At 43.8% G+C, this 21,867-nt stretch overlaps 1 protein-coding gene across 2 annotated transcripts in view; it reads left to right on the top strand.

Annotated features, from left to right (window-relative positions):
• The window catches only part of LOC132781954 (testis-expressed protein 2-like), a 29,683-nt gene extending 9,499 nt beyond the window's left edge, over positions 1-20,184 (top strand). The window contains exons 2-12 of one of the 2 annotated variants that reach the window (XM_060786541.2): positions 1,524-2,794; positions 5,370-5,570; positions 7,666-7,969; positions 9,272-9,507; positions 10,523-10,669; positions 14,119-14,218; positions 14,467-14,599; positions 16,622-16,765; positions 17,132-17,344; positions 17,657-17,777; positions 18,333-20,184. In XM_060786541.2, coding sequence (XP_060642524.2) covers positions 1,550-2,794; positions 5,370-5,570; positions 7,666-7,969; positions 9,272-9,507; positions 10,523-10,669; positions 14,119-14,218; positions 14,467-14,599; positions 16,622-16,765; positions 17,132-17,344; positions 17,657-17,777; positions 18,333-18,482 — 2,994 coding nt within the window. In that variant the 5' untranslated portion in view covers positions 1,524-1,549 and the 3' untranslated portion in view covers positions 18,483-20,184. The remainder of the gene's footprint in view (positions 1-1,523; positions 2,795-5,369; positions 5,571-7,665; positions 7,970-9,271; positions 9,508-10,522; positions 10,670-14,118; positions 14,219-14,466; positions 14,600-16,621; positions 16,766-17,131; positions 17,345-17,656; positions 17,778-18,332) is intronic. The other variant, XM_060786542.2, reaches the window with a different exon arrangement.
• The last annotated feature ends 1,683 nt before the right edge of the window (positions 20,185-21,867 follow it).

Here is a 21,867-nt window from a genome sequence, read left to right as displayed (position 1 = left end):
ATTCATCTTGTTATGTATATAATAATAATAATAATAATAATAATAATAATAATAATAATAATAATAAGAAGAAGAAGAAGAAGAAGAAGAAGCAGTACAAGAAAACTGTACTACAAACCAGAGCTGACAGCTAGCACAACAAAGCATTGCATGGGCAGTTCCTTGACAAAATTGAAGGAAAACTTGACAGGGAGAAGACCTGGTTATGGTTCACAAATGACACACTGAAGAAGGAGACAGAAGAAGGCCTGATTCTTGCAGCCCAGGAGCAAGCCATCAGAACCAATGAAATTAAGGCCAGGATTGAAAAATCAGCAGATGATCCAAAATGCAGACTGTGCAAGGAAGCTGATGAAACCATGGATCACATCCTCAGCTGTTGCAAGAAGATCGCACAGACGGACTACAAAGAAAGGCACAACTCTGTGGCCCAAATCATTCACTGGAACTTATGTCACAAGTACCATCTGCCAGCAGTAAAGAACAGGTGGGATTATAAACCTTCAAAGGTAGTGGAAAATGAACATGCAAAAATACTGTGGGACTTTCGAATCCAGACTGACAAAGTTTTGGAACACAATGCAACAGACATCACGATTGTGGAAAAGAAAGAAGTTTGGATTATTGATGTCCCCATTCTAGGTAACAGTCGAATTGAGGAAAAACAACAGGAAAAACTCAGCCATTATCAGGAGGCTCTGCAAAGGCTCTGGCATAAATCAGTACAGGTGATCACAGTGGTCGCTGGCGCACTGGGTGCCATGCCAAAAGATCTTAGCCGGCATTGGAAACAATAAACATTGACAAAATCACGATCTGTCAACTGCAAAAGGCCACCTTACTTGGATCTGCGCACATCATTCGAAAATACATCACACAGTCTTAGACGCTTGGGAAGTGTTCAACTTGTGATTTTGTGATACAAAATCCAGCATATAGATCTCGTTTGCTGTGACATACTGTGTTTTTGTGTCAGTAAATTATTATTATTATTATTATTATTATTATTATTATTATTTATTGCCTGCCTCTCCTTATGGCTTATGCAATTGGATCAATCTAGTGCAGTACTGAGAGAAAAAGGATGATGATCATGATAATTATAATAATGATAATTATTATATTATTACCTGTCTCTCTTTGTGCCTCAAGGCGGGTCACAACATGGTTAAAACACGATTAAAATTCATATAAGAAATACACACAGGTAAAATGCAGTTTAAAATTCACTGATGAAATGCAGGTTATTTGCATATATTGAGTGAGGATTGGGGATACAGAAAAGGCATTTTTTTTTGGGAAAACGCCAGCCTCTGAAGCTCAGGAATGAATAAGCTTTTCCCAAAAACTTTCCCAACCTTTCTATGGGACCTGCCCATGTAGTCTCAAGACAGTGATCTGTATTTGACTTCCTAGTCTAGTTGCTATGCAAAATTGAAATTTCCCCCAAAGTCTTCAATGGGATTAGGTTTGGAAGTCAGTCTCCTCTCTTTCTCTAATACTTTCTCCTATTTTTTTTTTAGGTTTGGCATCAGTAAGGATGTGAAAGATGGCCGACCGTCCTCTCACAGTTTGTAGCCTTTTGACGGCAAAGCCTTCTCTGGATCGGCAACGGAGTGAACCTCTTCTTCCCCAAACATTTGCTGGCCCCATAGATGGGTCTAGGAAGGACGAAGAGTGGGAGAGCGTCCATGGAAATGAGCTAATCTTTGCCTTGGATGAAGAAGAGGATGTTGTCCTGGAATCCCCAGGCAACCTCCCTCCAGGTGAAGAGGAGATCAGGAAAGATGAAAATCAGCTGGCGGAGCCCTCAATGCATGCGGCATCCCTTCTTCCTTCGCCAAAGCCAGTCCCGCAAGGCCCCAAGCCCTTGATCAATTTGGTCAAGTCGATCTCCACTGAGATTGAGGCCCGGGAGGGCTCCCCAGCCCCCAAACCCCAGCCGCTCTTGAGTCTGGTTAAGTCCATCTCCACTGAGATCTCGCGCCTGGAGCCCGAGGTGACCCCGTCCAAGTCCGACTCCAAGCTCAATGTCCACCGCTGGCGGCAGATCACCCACCCAAAGGGCAAGAACGGCGACTCACGGACTGCCCCGTCCTCCCCAAACGTCTCCCCGTCGGAGAGCAGAGGCAGCTTCTTCAAAGCCCAGGAGGCCAAGTTTGAGGACACCAAGAGGCGCTTCTCGGAGGCCATGCAGGAACCGCTTAGCCGGCTCAGCAAGATCATCGGCGAGGAGAACGTTTCCCCGAAACACAAAGCATTGCTCAATAACAGCCAAGACTCTGCTTCCAGTCATGGGAAGGAATCCACTGTCTTGGAGTCCTCCAGCCCGGAGATGGACCACCATGGTGCCACGGCAAAAGGACAAATGGAGGGCTTTGGCCTTGCAGAACCAAAGTGGAGCCCTTCCTCGAACTGCCGGTATGAGATCTGCTCCTATGGGGACCTGATCCAGGTGGTAGAGGTGGGCGCAGGCGCCGAAGAGGTGCGGACCGTGCGGCCTCTGGATGCCGTTCTCCACCCCACTGAGTCCTGCAGTTCTGTGCCCAGCAAAGCCCTCGCCTGTGTTGCCCTCCTTGCCTACAACTACTTCGTCCTGCCGTTGCCCCCTTACGTCTCCGGCCTCTGCCTCGGTTTGGCCTCCGGCTTCCTCCTGGGTTTCCTGGTCATCCTGCTGCTGGTGCCAAAGCGGACCCGTTCGCCGCGAAAAACAAGAGCCCTCCAGGATGTCTCGCTGCTGGACGACTCGGTGCGGAGGCAGCTGGGGGACAGCAACGTACTCAAGGTTAGGGAGGTATTGGTCAGACTTCCCAGGCGGGAGCCAGTGTATTCGTGGGAATCCAGAAATGTGCCGGATTCCTTTGATTCTAAGGCACCGTTGATTGCATACTAATTTCAATATCACCATCAGGGGAAAAAACCCATATGCCACTCATATACCACCACCACTATCATAGGCGATCCCTTGTGTCCAAGTATGATTACCTTTCAATCTTGGGTCTTGGTGGTGGGCCCGTAGGTGATAGTAGAGACCATATACTACCACTAGGGCGAGAGAGAAAATATTCAGGCAGTCCCCAAGTTACAAACATCCAACTTACAAACAACTCAATAGTTAAGTACAGAGGTGAGATGACAGGAAGTGAGATAAATCCATCCCTCAGAAGAGAAATCCACTCCTGGAAGAATCATTATCACGGGGGAAAAGTGTCTTCATTAAAGCTTTATCTCCAATCCTTGTTTCCACAACAAGCCAAATTTTCCAAAATTCATTCTTCACAGGGACAAAAAGTGAGGTGGAATCTTCTGAACAGGGGCACAGACTGCAAAGGAAACACCACATGGGTGTTTACCCTTTCCTATGCTCTCCAAAGCTAAAAAGTATATATTTTTGGATGGAGGTACACTTAAAAAATGTACCTGTTGTGACTTATATACAAATTCAACTTAAAGACAAACCTACAGAACCTATCTTATTTGTACTGTAAGTTGAGTACAGTTTCTCAAGTTGCTCTTGACATGGAAAAATATTGTTTGTAACTTGGGGACTGTCTGTATATCTATATATCTATATAATCTATGTGCAAGCACAATTCTAAGGCACATGCCATTTTTAGTGATGTTTATATGGGCAAAAACGTTTGTAGTAGCATCAAAGAAATACAGTATCTCCCATGGATCCAGGGTTTTGCACTGTACACTTTTTAGACCCATCCAAAGTATGTTTGTGTCCATGAATTGTGGTTGTGAGAGCAAACCCAGAGCCTTTTCAATAATATTTTGCTAGGAGCAAACTACAATACTCATTATTCCATAGCATTGAGCCATGTTAGTTAAAGTGATGTCAACAACAACAACAATAATTCTTTATTGATTAGTCAATTTTGACCATATCAAAACATGCAAAACATACAAAACACACTTGCCCATACATACAGTAAAACCATATATGAATACAAGGCATCCTGGCCTACTGGCCTGTCGACCCACTCCTAAATGATTGTGCAACTACAAGATAAAAAGATTAAAAGATTAAAAATTGATTAATTCCTTAAAGTAGAGTTTGGGCGGGGGCGTGGGTAGGTAAAACTAGTGGCATATCCATATTAAGTTTTTAAGTTTGAATTTTGTTGATGGCAGCAAGGTCACCTCTCTCTGCTTCCATCTTCTCGCGGATGGCCAGAGCTTTTTGTGTAAAAAGGGTCAATTTTAAAATAGAGTTTTTAGCTGAACCCTGTAGGAGGATGTGCAATTTCTCCTTATTCTCTAAATAAGTATGATTCTCCAGCAGAGGGTCTAGATAGTAACACCGGATCCTGTTGTAGTAGGGACATTTTAAGAAAAAATGTTCTGAGTCCTCCACTTCTGCATCTACCTCACGACACCCACAGGTTCTCCTCGTGTAGGGAATATTCTGATGTCGTCCCAACTTGCACTTAATGTCGAGCTGCTCAAATCTAGCCCAGGTAAAATGTTTTCCAATATATAGTGGAAGTATAAAAGAGAGGTAAGGTTCCATGCCCACGTTACATTTAAATTTGGTATGGAGTGGTCCTAGCTTGCGCTATGATCATTAGATCATTAGATCATTTTGTGCAGCAATGTCGAGAGCTCTTTGCAAGTGATGTCAAACTTCATTCACACTGCTATGTAGATGCACCCTGATTGAGAGGAAGCAGTTGGTAGCATATGTTTCCATAGTTTTAAATCCATTTCCTTAGATGTGTTTTACCAGCTTCTGCAAGAGGCCTCAAATACTAGGCTAGAAAAAAAGATGAGAGGAGGAATTATATGTGTGTGTGTGTATTTATTATTATTATTATTTGAAAAATAATAAGATTAGTACACAGCAAACAAGGTCACTATGCTAGCTGTTGTAATGGATCACGTGTCAGACACTTCCCAAGTGTCTAGGACTGTGTGATGTATTAGCATATAATGCTTGCAGATCCCAGTAGGGTGGCCTTTTGCAGCTGACAGATGGTAATTTTATCAGTGCCGATTGTGTTTAAGTGCAGGCCAAGGTCTTTAGGCACTGCACCCAGTGTGCTGATCACTGGGACCACCTTGACTGGCTTGGTGTCGTTCTTGTTGTTGGCTTGAGTGTTAACTATGACCATGGAGACCAAGGTTTAACTCCCTTTTCATCCATAGCAAGCCTAGCAAAATCTTTGGCCTGCAACAAGTTGGAAGCAACTTAAAGGGACACAACAACAACCTAAGTACAAATACCTTTCACCCTTCTGCTCCAGAATAGTTTTTCGAAGCAGATTTATCCAATTGCGATGAATGGATGTGGTGCATATGCTGAAATGGATTCTAGAATAATAAATGCTTGATTTCATACCACAAAAGGTGTTTCCTTCCAGGGCTGGATGAACCAAATGTACTTCTACGATCCGGAGATCTACCACCCATCTCTGACCCACTCCGTGTTCGTCACTTTGGAGGACTCCAGCATGACACTCTCTTACCCCAAGAACAACATCCCTCGACGGGCCACTTTTGAGGAGGAAATCTTTGAGACAACGTTTGTGAATCACCGGCAGTACGAGATGACCGGTGCCCAGGTCAGAAACTGACCCATACCTTGACCGTTCTATCATAATGGCTGGGGAGGAGAGACGATTGGCTGCATGCCCTCCAACTATCCCAGATTGGCCCCATTGCTCTTCCAACATCCCATTTTCCAATGGCTTTTATGTAAGTCCCAGTTTCTCTCCCTTTCTTCCACTTTTCCCCTTTACCCCTCCACGGACTTTGCTTGCTGCAGACTGACACCAAAGGGATGGATGCTGCAGCCTGGCCACATGTTTTGGGCCCTTCCCTTAGGTAACCCTGGAGAGAGAAACCAGGTCGCCTGAAGTCACCTGAGGATAAAAGCGGGGGGGGGGGGGGAGAGTGGAAGTATTTGTGTAATGTTTTAATGTTTGCATCTTTGACTTTAATGTTTGCATATTTGCAGATTTTAAATTGTATGCTAATGCTTTTATATCAAGCCGCTTTGGGTCTCCTTCGGGAGAAATAAAGTGGTGTGTAAATAAATAAATAAAAGGGGAAAGTGGGAGGAAAGAGAGAGAAACCAGGTTCATTTGAGATCACCCGAGGACAAAAAGGGAAACTGGAAGTGGTTTTTAAAAATATTTTCACATTTGTTTTTAATGTTTGCATATCTGTATATTTTAAATTGTAGCCTAATTTATTTTATTTATTGTTTTTGATTTGTTTGTTTATTTGTTTGTTTTGGCACTGAATGTTTGCCACCTTTGTTGGAAACTGCCCTGAGTCCCCTCGGGGAGATAGGGCGGGTTACAAATAAAGTTATTTTTACTTTTTATTAATGCTTTTATATCAAGCCACTTTGAGTCTCCTTCGGGAGAAATAAAGTGGGGTATGAAGAAATATAATGCATTGTCGAAGGCTTTCATGGCCGGAATCACTGGGTTGTTGTGAGTTTTCCGGGGTGTATGGACATGTTCCAGAAGCATTCTCTCCTGACATTTCGCCTGCATCTATGACAGGCATCCTCAGAGGCTGAGAAGTCTATTGGAAACTAGGGAAATGGGGTTTATATATCTGTGGAATGCCCAGGGTGGGAGAAAGGACTCTTGTCTGCCTGAGACAAGTGTGAACAAGCATGTAGACAATTTCAACAGAAAGGAAGAAAATATGAAAATGAACAAAATCTGGCTGCTAGTATTAATAAGCTCTAAAATTGTAACAGTAAATAAGGAACAACACTCAAAAACAAGGGAATTCCACACAGGAAACAATCAGGGCCAGATAATCACCTCCCAACAAAGGATTCCCCCAGGCAATAAGAAGCCAGACCTTGAAACTGCTAGGCCATTAAATAGTAATCAAGATGGCCAATTGAAACACTCACACCTACCTCAAACAGACAAGAATTCTTTCTCCCACCCTGGACATTCCATAGATATATAAATCTAATTTTCCTTGTTTCCAACAGACCTCACAACCTCTGAGGATGCCTGCCATAGATGCAGGCAAAACGTTCGAATCATAGAATCATGGAGTTGGTAGAGACCTCATGGGCCATCCAATCCAACCCCCTGCCAAGAAGCAGGAATATTGCATTCAAAGCACCCCTGAGAGATGGCCATCTAGCCTCTGTTTAAAAGCTTCCAAAGATGGAGCCTCCACCACACTCCGAGGCAGAGAGTTCCACTGCTGAACGGCTCTTACAGTCAGGAAGTTCTTCCTCATGTTCAGATGGAATCTCCTTTCTTGTAGTTTGAAGCCATTATTCCACGTTCAAGTCTCCAGGGAAGCAGAAAACAAGCTTGCTCCCTCCTCCCTGTGACTTCCTCTCACATATTTATACATGGCTATCATATCTCCTCTCAGCCTTCTCTTCTTCAGGCTAAACTTTCCCAGCTCGTTAGGAGAGAATGCTTCTGGAACAAGGCCATACAGCCCAGAAAACTCACAGTAACCCAAGGGAAATAAAATAAAATAAAAATAATACAAACTAGGGTCACCTGAGGACAAAAGGGGAAAGTGGAAGGAAAGAGGGAGAGACAGGGATCCTTTAAAATCTGTTGGAAAGTGGGATGGCAAATTGGTCATCCGGACTGGGGTGACCCTTCCCTACCCCGCTATCCCCCTTTCTTTGCTCTCATGTCTTCCCCCTTAATATTCTAGGTCTTCCTTTCCCCACCCGCTTTGGCCCGGAAGAGGATGTGGAACAAGAAATACCCCATCTGCGTTCTCTTCCCAGACCCGAGCGACATGGAAGCGGATCCTGCGAGAGAGAAGGGTGCCAGGAAGAGGCCAGTTTTGGGCCAGGAGGCCCCGGCCAAGCCTGTGCCCGAAGCCCCGGAAAGGACCCTCTACCTCTTTGGTCGAACGGGGCGAAGCAAGGAGGAGTGGTTCCAGCACTTTGCCAGGGCTTCCCGGCTGGAGGGCAGCGAGGCGCTCCATGCCAACCTCAGTGAACCCCAGTCAGGTAAAAAAAGGACCCATGAACTCAACTTGGGATGCATCTACATTGCAGACTTAGCGCAGTTTGGCACTGCTTCAACCTCCACAAGCTATAGAATCTTTGAAGTTAGTAGTATGTTTTATTGATTAGCCCATTGGCCATATCAAAACACTTGGCAAACACATTTAACACATACACATACAACCCACAGTACAACAAAAGTAAAAATAAACAAGCTGTTAACAAGGGATCAAGCTTTCGATCTAGATCAAATATCTGCATCACCCCAATCAACTGCAAATATGCAGTTCTCAACTGAGTTGCTTTATAAAGAAAAAGGGCCATTTTGTATGTTATTTTGGTATTCTGGCTGGCCAATAAAAATATAGTTTTACTATAAGGATCCTAGTATGTCTTTTATAATGTATGGTCCGAGGTATTGGTTTCTCTCTTATGCAAGTTACAACTAAACAGGACACGTGTGATATCTTCTACCTCTGCCACTTCACTGACACTCCACAGTTCATTATATGGAACTTGGTTAGACCTTCCATGTTTGACCATTGATAGCTTTGCAGTTTCAAGGCTTGACTGCTTTCTGCCTGGGGAAATCCTTTGTTGGGAGGTGTTTACCTGACCCTGATTGTTTCTTGAGTGGAATTTCCCTGTTTTTGAGTGTTGTTCTTTCTTTACTGTTCTGATTTTAAAGCAGCCAGCAAGGCTTTGAAGCTGCAAGGGCATTCAATGCTAATCAAGGTGGCTAACTGCAACATTCACATTTGCCTCCAATAGACAAGAGTTCTTTCTCCCACCCTGGACATTATTCCACAGATATATAAACCCCACTTGCCTAGTTTCCAACAGACCTCACAACCTCTGAGGATGCCTGCCATAGATGTGGGTGTAACTTCAGGAGAGAATGCTTCTGGAACATGGCCATACAACCTAATAATAATAATAATAATAATAGTAATTATTATTATTATTATTATTATTATTATTTATTATCATCGTTGTCATCATCATTAATAATATATGTATTTGTACCCCACTTTTCTTTGCGTACCCAATACCCAAAGCAGCTCACAACCTTAAAAAAAACTATCCAATTAAAAAACCTACAGAATATAAATATTAACAGAGAATGAAACATTGCCATTTTGAAAGCTGTTCGGTCGTAGACTACCACTGATGTTCGCCATACACTGCTAACAGTTATTGCCTGGGGGATTCTGGGAGGTGCAGTCCTAAACAGGACGTTGTTCTTCTCCATTCGGGTGGGCCAAATGAGCCTCCTCCTTAACCTCGCCTCTTCCTCTTGCCCAGGTGTGAGCCCCTCCGGGAAAGCCCCCCACAGTGAGAGCAGTGGCAGCAGCAGCAGCCGGGGCAGCACAGAGGACCTCCCGGCGGCCCTCAAACCCAAGGAGTTAGCGGTCAGCCTCCGGGAGAAGCTCCTTTTGGACTATGGCGCATACATGTCGCGGGTGGTGCCTCCGGCGAGTGAGGCCAGCCCGACCCAGAGCCCCTGCCCCAGCGCTGCCAGCAGCCCAGACCCCAAAAGGGTGAGGACAGAGGGTGATGTGACACTTGGGACATCTATATCGCTATCAGCTTGGTTTTCAGCCCAAGGGTCCTCAAACTTTCCTCTCTAGTATTAGCTATATTGCCCTGGGCCACCAACTTCTTGCTCCTTAACTCTCCTTTCCTTTCTTCTCCTCTCTCTATTTCCCCCCAAAACAACAACAACAACAAGAAACTATTGTCCCACCCCTCCCAACAGTCGGAGGAACCCTGAACTCGCCCCCTGCTTAAATGTCTGAGGACCCCTGATTGAATGCATTGGAGAGCCCTCCAGTAATGTTCTAGGCCAATCATTTCCAACTCATTTCCATGGTGGGCCACCTCCACCATATTAGGGTTGCCTTCAAAGGGCTGTTGAATCCAAAGACAGAAAGTGTGTAGAGACAGAGGGAAAGCTGTGGTTTTGTTTACATAGCACTCTTTAGTCTATAATCCTTGTTGGATCCCCTGATGTTACTGAATGACAACTCCCACCCCTTTTGATTAGCTGTGGACAATGCGGATTGCAAGCCCAACAGCATTTATAGTTCCAAGGTTGGGAAAAGATCAAAAATTATATTAAAGTCAGGCATTATGTCCTAAGGAAGAGGGAGCAAGCCTTGTTTTTTGGTGCCCTAGAGACCAGTCCTGCCCGAAATATGGGACGTGAAGAGCAAGAAAACAGGACATGGGAGGTTTGCTTGAAATAAGGGACTGTCCCTTTAAATACAGGACACCTGGCAATACTGATCGCAAGCCAAACCGTTCCAGGCATTCTTGCACCATGACTCCCAAAATATAGGAGATGCAGTCAGGCATCTGGAGGAGGGCTGCACAAAAGGACATGGTGGGCCATAATCGGCCCGTGGGACGTGGGTTTGATGCAAGTGTCTTAGGCCCTCCAGGCAACTGTATGAAATGTTTCCATCAAAGCTTACCATAGCTTTGAAGCCTGGCTTATGGGATTTCGGAACGATGCTCAAACCACCATTGCAAACTCCTTTTTGTCCTTTTTAGATTCAGGGGGAGGCGAATCTGACGGGCGGACCTCCCACGGCATGGGTCAATGCGGTGCTCGGCCGGATCTTTTGGGACTTCCTCAGGGAGAAATACTGGGCCGACCAGGTCTCAAACAAGATCCAGAAGAAACTGGGCAGAATTAAGGTGAGGAATCATTCCCAGCATCACTCCCTCTTCTCACCCCTTTGTCTTGTATTGTTGATGGAGATGCCCCCAAATAAACATAAAAGCATCATAATCACCACCATTTTCATTATTGCTGTTGTTGTCACCCTGTGTTTCTCTTTTGATCGTGATCCAAAGATAAACATCAAAATGATTTTTTAAAGGGTTTTGATGTTTTAGTTGTGATTTCTTTTTTTAAAAAAATCATAATATTTCTACTTTGATGGACTCTTGTTTTGTTTTTAATGTGTGTTGTTTGAAGATGCTGTTATCACCTGTTGGGGGAAAGTGGGATAGAAAATGATAACAATGCTAATAATGCTAATTATTATTTATTATTATTAATAATTTATTATTATTATTATTATTATTGTTATTATTATTATTAATTTATTGAAAACAATAAACACCAACAAAATAATGATTTGTCAACTGCAAAAGGCCACCTTTCTTGGATCTGTGTGCATCATTCGAAAATACATCACACAGTCCTAAATGCTTGGGAAGTGTTTGACTTGTGATTTTGTTACACAAAATCTAGTGTATATATATCTCATTGGCTGTGACATACTGTGTTTTTGTGTCAGTAAAATAATACAATGTTTCCAGCAAATGCTAACAATGCTAGCAATAATAATGTTTCCAGCAAAATAATGCTAACAATGCTAATGCTCATAATAATGCTAATAGTAATAATGTTTCCAGTAAAATAAATTCAGCAATGCTTTTGTTGTTGTTCATTCGTTCAGTCGTCTCCGACTCTTCGTGACCTCATGGACCAGCCTACGCCAGAGCTCCCTGTCGGCCGTCACCACCCCCAGCTCCCTCAAGGTCAGTCCAGTCACTTCAAGGATGCCATCCATCCATCTTGCCCTTGGTCGGCCCCTCTTCCTTTTGCCTTCCACTTTCCCCAGCATAATTGTCTTCTCTAGGCTTTCCTGTCTCCTCATGATGTGGCCAAAGTACTTCAACTTTGTCTCTAGTATCTTTCCCTCCAGTGAGCAATGCTAATGCTAATAAAATAATTAATAATCTATATATATAAATTTGAAAGGGGCGTTAAACGGAACAGCAAAACTCAAAAAACCCCCAACGGAAATTAACCAAAATTCCCATGCACATACCTCAACCCACTAGGTACAAACAAACCCAATCAAAATGAAAAACAACACAACAACACACTCACAAAATGACAAAACAACTGAGCATGCGCAATGGCACCCAGCCGCAAGTTCCCTGGCGCGCGCACATGGCCTGCTGGCCAATGCTCCCTCCGTGCAAGCCACACCCCCATCCTCCTGCCGCGCCGCTTCCCGCCCTGTCAAAACCATCTCCTCCTTCATCTTACCCTGCTCACGCCGCCTCCAAGCCCCACCCCGCCTACTCCAAGCCTCGCCGCGCCGCTTCCCGCCGTCAAAACCATTCCTCCTCCCCCTCCTCCATCTAACCCTGCCCATGCTGCCTCCAAGTCCCGCCCCTTCTAACCCCGCCCACCTCCTTCCCCCCTGTCAAAACCATCCCTCCTCCTTCATCTAACCCCGCCCACGCCGCCTCCAAGCCCCACCCCATTCTAACCCCGCCCACCCCCTTCCCCCCTGTCAAAACCATTCCTCCTCCTCCTCCTAACCCCGCCCACGCCGCCTCCAAGCCCCGCCTCCTTCTAACCCCACCTACCCCCTTCCCCCCTGTCAAAACCATCTCTCGGCGGGCGCGTGACGTCACCCAGACGGGGCGCAGGGCAGTGACGTCAGTGGCGCCAGCGGAAGGAAGGGAGGGAGAGAGAGAGAGAGAGAAAGAGGAGAGCGAGGCCTGCCTCCCTTCAGGGCCTTCCCCAACACAACATCCCCGCCAGGTAGGCCTCAGACCCACCTCTCAAGACAAGTTGGGAAGACAAGGGGAAAGGAAGGAAAGTAAGAGAAAGAAGGAAGAAGAAAAGGAAAGATGGAAGGAAAGATAAGAGAGACAGCAGAAGAGAAAGAAAAAGGCGGAAGGAAGGAAAGAGGTAGAGAAGAAAGAAATGAGAGAAAGAGGGAGGGAAAGAAAAAGGGGAAAGAAGGAAGGAGAGAAGGAAGGAAGGAGAGAAGGAAAGAAAAAAGGGAATTAAGGAAGGAAACATGGAGGGAAGATAGGAGGCAAAGGAAGAAAGGGGGAGGGAATGAAGGAAAGAGAGAAGGTACCTCTCTTTCATAATAGACCAGATATCTACCTCTACTATGAAAAGATTTACTATAGGCCACAGCAACGCGTGGCAGGGTACAGCTAGTTATTAATAATAATCTGTTTCCAGCATCAGCATCAGAATCTTTTTATACTACGACTGCTACTAATATCTCTACAGTATGTTTATACTGTAGAATTAATGCAGTTGAATTGCCATGGTCTAATGCTATAGACTCATGGAATCATAGAACACTGCATCCTTTGGCAGAGAAGGCTAAAAGACCCTGTAAAACTAGAATTCCTATCATTCCAAGGCATTGAGCCATGGAGGTTAAAGTGACATCTGCCTGCATTCATTCTACAGTGTAGCCAGATTTCTAACTGGGGCAGTGTACAGGGAGCATACCACCCCTCTGTTGTGTTGGCTCCACTGGCTGCCCGTCTGCTAGTGAGCATAATTCAAAGTGCTGGCTTTAGTCTATAAAGCCCTAAACGGTTCCAGCCCAGCTTACCTGTCCAAATGTATCTCCTTCTATGATCCAAGCATGACTGGTGGGGATGAGAGACAGGGCCTTCTCAGTGGTGGCCCTCGATTGTGGAATTCCCTCCCTAGTGAAATTAGAGCAGCCCCCTCCCTCCTGAAATTCAGGAAGAAAGTAAAAACGTGGTTATGTAACCAATTTTTCAGACAGCAAAGCTTATAGTGCAATACAATAATAAGGAATAGTGAACAGACCAATGGAACGACTTGATTTTGGATGGTGTGATTTTAATAACTGTTTTTAAATTATGTTGTTTATTGGTGGGTTTTAATATAAATGTTATTATATTATTGATGTTTAATTTTTGTATGCTTTATGTCTAAATGTTCTTTAATGTTTATGTTTTAATTTGGTTAGGTTAATTTATAGTTATATCTTTTGGTTTTCACATGTATGTACGGCATTGAATTTTGCCTTTATAATGTTGGAAACCGCTTTGAGCTCCCTTAGGGGGAGAAAAGCGGTATATAAATGTAGCAAATAAATAAATAAATAAATAGATGCATCTGCAGATATATCCAAGCAGTCTTTGGGAGACAGCTTTGGCCACCTTGAGTCCCTCCAGGTTGAGAAAGGCAGGATACAAATATAGTAAATAGATAAATAAATAGATAAATAAATAAATAAAGAGGAGCAATGCAAGTCCCATAAGCTTCCATCAAAGTGGAGAGATCTTTCCAATTGCAAATGTCTCACTAACTTTGCTTTGCCTCCCCTCCCGTGCAGCTCCCCTACTTCATGAATGAACTCACCTTGACCGAACTGGACATGGGGGACTGCATCCCGCACATCATGAGTGCATCCAGCCCCACGGTCGACAGTCAAGGTGAGCAGGACACATTCCCAGTATCTGAAGCCATGGAAGCAATTGAGCATCATGGTATTACTTGACTTTCTGGTCCCAGCACGTCATAGTATTGCATTGGAGGTCCTAGCGATTCTTAGAGAGGCGTTCTCTCTACAGATCTGGTCCCACCGTAGTATAGAAATGCCAATTAGAAAATGACTTTTATAACCCAAGAACAACAATCATGTTATTAGGTGTGAACTTTTCCTCTCTATGCTGCATTGCAGGGCTTTGGGTAGATATGGAAGTGACCTACACGGGATCCCTGCAGATGACCCTGGAGACAAAGATGAACCTGTACAAACTGGGCAAAGATGCCTCTGGAGAGGAGAGCGGGAGGGCCGACCATGGCAGCGAAGGGTGAGCAAGGCCTTCTATGGCTGCATCTACATTGGACAGTTAACACAGTTTGGCACCATTTTAGTTGCAAGTCCCTGAGAAGTATCAGTCTAACAAAGAAAGGGATAGAGGAGGGAATAGAGTGATAGGCAGATGGAGGGCCAATAGAAGAAGGGCGTTTTCCCTGGCAAATTACTCATTTACCGATCTAAGTCCTCAATGAAGAAAACAAGCTTGTGCAGGATGTGGTTGAATTCCAACACCATGGCATCCTGAGAGTTGTAATTTTATCAGGTCCTTAGCCAGTGCTTCTCCCAATAACAACTCCCCAAATCCCATTGTTTGTATTCCATCCAAAATCTTTGGCACAGCTCCAAGTGTCTGCCCATCCGTGCCAGCTCAGTTACAGTCTCGGGAGCATCCACTCGCCATAAATCTGTCATTTAATAGCCTTGGCCTTGCAAAAACCACGATTTGAATGTGCTTCTCAGGGAAAAAGATTAGACAATGGCCGTTAATGGGGGCAAAGGGCCCAGTCGGGGCCTGAAGAACCCAAGGTGTCGGGTTAAACTTCAGCCAGAAAGGAATGGCTGGAAGGAGAAGGAATGTGCTGAGCTGTGTTTCTACCAGGCTGTTCTTGTGGTGGAATGATGGTTCTAGGAAAGTTGTTGGTGCCTGGGGAGAAAAATACATTGTTCCAGGCTAATCATCATCATCATCAGCAGCAGCAGCAGCAGCATCATAGTCCCCTCAGGGAGATAGGGCAGATTATAAATAAAGTATGTTTTTCGTGTTGCTGTTGCTGTTGCTGTTGCTGTTGCTGTTGCTGTTGCTGTTGTTGTTGTTGTTGTTGTTGTTATAGTGATACCTGGAACAACGTCAGACATTGAAGCAGAAGCAAAAGCTGCCAGGACCAAATAATGATGATGATGATGATGATGATGCCAGGCATCTAATAAGAAGGAGAAGGAGGATGAGAAGGAGAAGAAGCCTGAAACAATGCCAGGCATCATATAATAATAAGAAGGAGGAGGAGGAGAGGAAGAGGAGGAGGAGGAGGAGGAGGAGAGGAGGAGGAGGAGGAAGAAGAAGAAGAAGAAGAAGAAGAAGAAGAAGAAGAAGCAGCAGAACCAGAAGAAGAAGCAGCAGACTGGAACAATAATAATAAAAGCAGCAGCAGAACCAGGCATCTAATAATAATTATTATTATTATTGTTATTATTCCAGGCATAGAAGAAGAAGAATCCTGAAACAATGCGAGGCACCAAATAATTATTGTTATTTATTTATATTATTTATTATTATTATTATTCCAGGCTTCTAATAAGGAGGAGGAGGAGGAAAGAAGTAGCAGCCTGGAACAATGTCAGGAATTGACATTAATAATGATGATGATGCCAGACATCTAATAATAAAGCAAGCGGAGGAGGAGAAGCCTGGTCCAGTGCCAGGCATCTAATAATGATGATGATGATGGCAGGCATCTAATTATAAGAAGGAGAAGAAGAGGGAAGAGAAGAAGGAGAAGCCTGGACCAATGCCAGGCAAAGAAGAGGAAGAAGAAGAAGAAGAGGAGGAGGAGGAGGAGGAGGAGGAGGAGGAGGAGGAGGAGGAGGAGGAGATGGTAGAATAAGTCTGGAACAATGCCAGACATCTGATGATGCTGATGCCAGGTATCTAATAATAAAGTGGAGGAGGAGGAGGAGAAAAAGCCTGGACCAATGCCAAGCATCTAATAATAATAATAATAATAATAATAATAATAATAATAATAATAATATACTGCTATAGAATCCTGGGGTTTGCAATTTGGTGAGGCAGAGTAGGCTAAAATCCAGGGCTATTTGTCCATTGACTTGAGAGGTTTCCTTTTCCGGACAGAGCAATTGCCTACTTGCAGAAGGGAAATCCTCCTTGATCCTAGATGTGGGTCATGGTCTTAATCCCAGGAAGCTTCCGCAAATACATGCTGCTGCCCGAGGTCAGGGCTCTGTCTTTAGGCCTCAGGTCACTCATTTCTCTCTCCTTGCTGCTTCCTTGCAGAGTCAGGCCCCGCTTGGTCTTGCTGGCCGACAGCGAGGCCGAATCCTCCAGCGCTGGTTCTTCCGAGGAAGAAGACGCCCCTCCTTCAGTGGAGACTTCTTTGGGGGGCCCAGGAGAAAGGGGGGCCCCTCCCGGGATGGAGAGGTAGGCTTGGGATAATACGGGACATTATTATTGCAATGAGTTCCCATTGGGCAGCATCTTCCCAAAAGGGACCTTGGCCAAAATCCTATATCTGTGCCCTTCCCATAAGTGCCAGGAGAGGACAGAAGGGATTTATTTGAATTTAAAACAAACAAATAAAATAAGAACACGATTAAAATACCCATAACAAAAAATGACTCTGAAGATAACAAAAGGTAAGTTTAGAATTCACACTTTAAAATGGACTGCTGGGCTTTGGGGGCTTATATATGCCCTCTGTCTCAATGTGTACATTGTTGTTGTTGATGCAGCCTAGAATTGCGTTGGCCTTTTTAGCGGTCGCATCATGCTCTTGTTCCCTTCCAGCCACCTTGGCGGCCACAGCACCAGCCGGAAGATCCTGCGCTTCGTGGACAAGATTGCCAAGTCCAAGTACTTCCAGAAGGCCACTGAGAATGAGTTCATCAAGAAGAAGATTGAGGAGGTCTCCAACACGCCGCTGCTGTTGACTGTCGAGGTCCAGGAGCTGACGGGGACCTTGACCGTCAACATCCCGCCACCACCTACGGACCGGGTCTGGTACGGAGTCTGGATGGCCATCTGTTGGGGATGCTTGGATTGTGTCTTCCTGGCAGAATGGGTTGGACTGGATGGCTCTTGGGGGTTCCTTTCAACTCTGCAGTTCTATTATTCCATAACCCTATTTCTCCATGAACCTGCTCATGTCAATGAGGCTGAATGGCCACCTGTCGGGAGGAGTTGGATGGTGTCCTGTCTGGCAGAAATGAGTTGGACTGGATGGCCCTTGGGGATCCCTTCCAGCTCATGCAAGAATGTATATCCAGGCTTAAAGGAAATAAATAGGATCCTTTTTCTCTTACCTGGTTCCAGGTATAGCTTCCGCATCCCTCCGCAGCTGGACCTGAAAGTCCGCCCCAAATTGGGAGAACGGGAGGTCACTTTCATCCATGTCACCGAATGGATTGAGAAGAAGCTTCAGCATGAATTCCAGGTACCTGCTTGGTCAAAGTGGATCCTGAAATGGGAAAATAATAATAATAGAAATCCAGCATATAGATCTCATTTGCTGTGACATACTGTGTTTTTGTGTCAGTAAAATAATAATAATAACTCTAGACACTTTGGAAGTGTCCGACATGTGATCCAATACAACAGCCAGCAGAGGATCTTGTCTGCTGTGCACTCATCTTGTAATAATAATAATAATAATAATAATAATAATAATAATAATAGCAGTTTCTACCCAGAGCACACCATAGAACCGTGGTATTTTAAAAATGGAGAGACAACAACAACAACAACAACAACAACAACAACAAGCATTATATGACAGTGTAAACTCTCGTATAATGCAGGTCAAAGCAATTAAATTGCATTATGAAACTGTGTCAAATGGCAGTATAGATGGGGCCCAGGGTTTAATCCTGGGACGATCAGATTCACAAACAGCTTGAAGGCGCACAATAACAACAGGTATGGATCAGGCAATAATAGATATTGCATCAATGATATTACATTTAGGTATTCCTTTTATTTCCTTTCCCAGAAAGTTTTAGTGATGCCAAATATGGACGACCTCATATTACCTCTGATGCACTCTGGACTGGAATCCCAGGCGTTTGGCGATGGATCCCAGAAGGATTCCCATGAAGAAGTGTTGAAGAGCTCTCCAATGGGATCTAAAGCAAGAATTTAATGGGAGACACTGAATTTGGAATCCATCATTTCTTCGGGATGAAGGTGGAATGGGTCAAAGCAAGAGGTTTTCCTGTTTCGCAAGTTGTGCGGAGTTCAGCTGACCCCATCCAGAGGTCAATAGGGAGACACTAAACACCTTCAACTTCTCTAAAATTGCCCCTCTCTCCCCAGCTTGCAGCAGAAGGCTTCCCATCTCAACGCTCTCCATCAAGGATCATGGGCCTCTATGAAACCCCAGCGAAAGGGAGAGCCAATCCCTTTGAATGGCATTGCAGAAGCGGTCCCTCTAGTGGCGGAAGGCGGCTGACTATCCTAGCATGGGATTGGCCCGCCTTACGCAACTCGTGTTCGCAAATTGCTGAAAGAAATCACACTGTGAATCCAAATCCACCTTGGGGTCCTTCAGACTGAACAGAGAGACATTTTGCAGGGAGAATGGGGCAAAATAGCTCACAAGAGCAAGTGGACATTTCAGGGGAGGCCAAGAATGCTTGAAAAAATATGCCATGGTTTTGATTCGAACTCTCTCTCCATATGTGTGTGTGTGTGTGTGTGTGTGTGTATGTATGTATAGAAAGAGAGAATATATGGGATATATCCAGAAATCCTGAGGAGTCCATGAAGGCTTTAAAAATGCTATGGACTTGATCATATAGCTGATATACACACACATATGTGCGTGTGTGTGTAAACAGGATTCGTGGATTGGAAATCCATGAATTCTGATCATAGATATATATGTGTTTGTGTATGTGTGTGTATCCAGAAATCCTGGGGAGTCCATGAATGCTTTAAAAATGCCACACACACATATATGATACATGTGTGTGTGTATGATCAGAATTCATATATATATGAATTCATATATATATGAATATATATATACACACACATATATATATACTGGGGAGTCCATGAATGGTTTAAAAATACCACAATCTTGATCACATATATGATACATGTGTGTGTGTGTGATCAGAATTCATATATATATGTATTTGATGATGAAACTATTTTGATGATGATGATATGTAGATCAGGGGAATCCATGATTTCTGATTCCCTTCTCTTTATATATACATGTATGTATGTAAATACATGTGTGTAGATATATATATAGATATATATATGATCAGATAAATCCATAAATGCTTTAAAGAAAATGCCACAATCTTGATTCAAATACCCTATCCTATATATGGATGGAGAGAGTATTTGAATACACACACATACACACACACACACCCTCAGGATTTAAAAATGCAATTAAAAATTGCAAGCATAAGGTACGAATTCTGCCATTGGAAGTGAAAGAACCCAACTGCAAAGGATAGAGAGAGTAATACGAGTCATAACTGCTATCAGTCCCTTCTGCCTGCCTTTCACCTTCCCACTCGCCTGCCTCCCATTCAAACCTAAGGAGAGGAGAGGGGAAATAACCCATAATATACCAATGCAATCAAAGATGGGACGGGATGGGATGGCACCCAGACAATAGCATGACTTTGGGTAACTCCATGGCGCTGTTCGACCTTCCATGTAATAAGTAATAATAATGTCAAAAAAAAAAAGTAAACAAAGCAATAGCTGATGATACGGTGATGGACTGGCACCGGCCGAACAAAGGGCTTTCTTTGCAAACCTTGGCTAAATTGGGGTTGAAGTTGGAGCAGTTGGAAAGAATAAAAGGTTTGCATCAATATTTTGCATGTCTTGGCTTCTGTGATCCCTTCTTTTCTGTGATCCCCACATGGTTGTGGCACCATGGTGTGCCGGTTGTTAGCCGCCCCGAGTCCCTCTGCGGAGGTCGAGATAGGACAGGATACAAATGTCCGAAATAAATATTCTATATCCAGGCATGGGTAAACTTGGCCCCTCCAGGTGTTTTGGACTACAACTCCCACAATTCCTAACAGCCTACTGGTCCAAAACACCTGGAGGGCCTGGGTTTGCCCATAGCTGATCTATATAATAAAAGTGAATATATGTTCCTATCTATCTTTGTTTGTATTGACCCAGCATTATGGGATTTGTAGTTCACCTGCATTCAGAGATCACTGTGACTCCCACTGATGGTGGATCAGGACCAAATCTGGCACACAGACCCATCACAAGCAACTTTGAATACTGGAGAGTTTGGAAGGAATTCACATTGGATGCTGGGAGTTGTAGTTCACTGACATCCAGAGAGTCTCTCTCTCTCTCATCTATCTATCTATCTATCTATCTATCTATCTTATTCTATCTATCTAGTCAGTCTGTCTGTCTGTCTCTCTCATCTATCTATCTATCTATCTATCTACCTATCTATCTATATCTATCTAACTATCTCTCTCGCATCTCTCTCTCTCAATCTGCCTATCTATCTAGTCTCTTTCTTTCTCTCTCAGCTATCTGTCTATCAAGTCTCTCTCTCATCTATCTATCAAGTCTATTTCATCTATCTGTCTGTCTATCTAGTCTCTCTCATCTGTCAAGTCTATCTCTCTCATCTATCTGTCTGTCTGCCTATCTATCGAGTCTCTCTCGTCTATCTATCTATCTAGTCTGTCTATCTCTCTCAGCTATCTGCCTATCTAGTCTCTCTTTCTCTCAGCTATCTGTCTATCAAGTCTGTCTCTCTTTCATCTATCAAGTCTATCTCATCTATCTGTCTGTGTCTGTCTGTCTATCTATCTATCTATCTCTCATCTATCTATCTGTCTGTCTGTCTATCTAGTCTGTCTATCTCTCTATCTCATCTATCTGCCTATCTATCTAGTCTCTCTCTCAGCTATCTATCAAGTGGTCTCTCTCTCATCTATCAAGTCTATCTCTCTCATTTATCTGTCTATCTATCTAGTCTCTCTCTTATCTATCTATCTATCTATCTATCTATCAAGTCTATCTCATCTATCTTGCTATCTGAGTCTATCTCTCATCTATATATCTGTCTATCTATCTAGTCTGTCTATCTCTCTATCTCATCTATCTGCCTATCTCTCTCTCTCAGCTGTCTATCAAGTCTCTCTCTCTCTCTCATCTATCAAGTCTGTTTATCTTTCTCATCTATCTATCTATCTATCTAGTCTCTCATCTATCTGTCAAGTCTGTCTATCTCTCATCTGTCTCTTTCTCTCAGCTAGTCTCTCATCTATCAAGTCTGTCTTTCTCTCATCTATCTATCTATCTATCTATCTAGTCTCTCATCTATCTATCAAGTCTGTCTCTCTCTTATGTGTCTGTCTACCTATCTTTCTATCTAGTCTCTCTCATCTATCTATCTATCTAGTCTATCTCTCTCATAAATTTGCCTATCTAGTCTGTCTCTCAGGTATGTATCTATCAAGTCTCTCATCTATCTATCTAGTCTGTGTGTCTCTCATCTGTATATCTATCTAGTC

This window comes from Anolis sagrei, chromosome X (genome assembly GCF_037176765.1).
Source record: "Anolis sagrei isolate rAnoSag1 chromosome X, rAnoSag1.mat, whole genome shotgun sequence".
Taxonomy (NCBI): Eukaryota; Metazoa; Chordata; class Lepidosauria; order Squamata; family Dactyloidae; genus Anolis; species Anolis sagrei.
The sequence above is the reverse complement of the archived record's forward strand: the minus strand, read 5'-3'. Positions and strand labels throughout refer to the sequence as shown.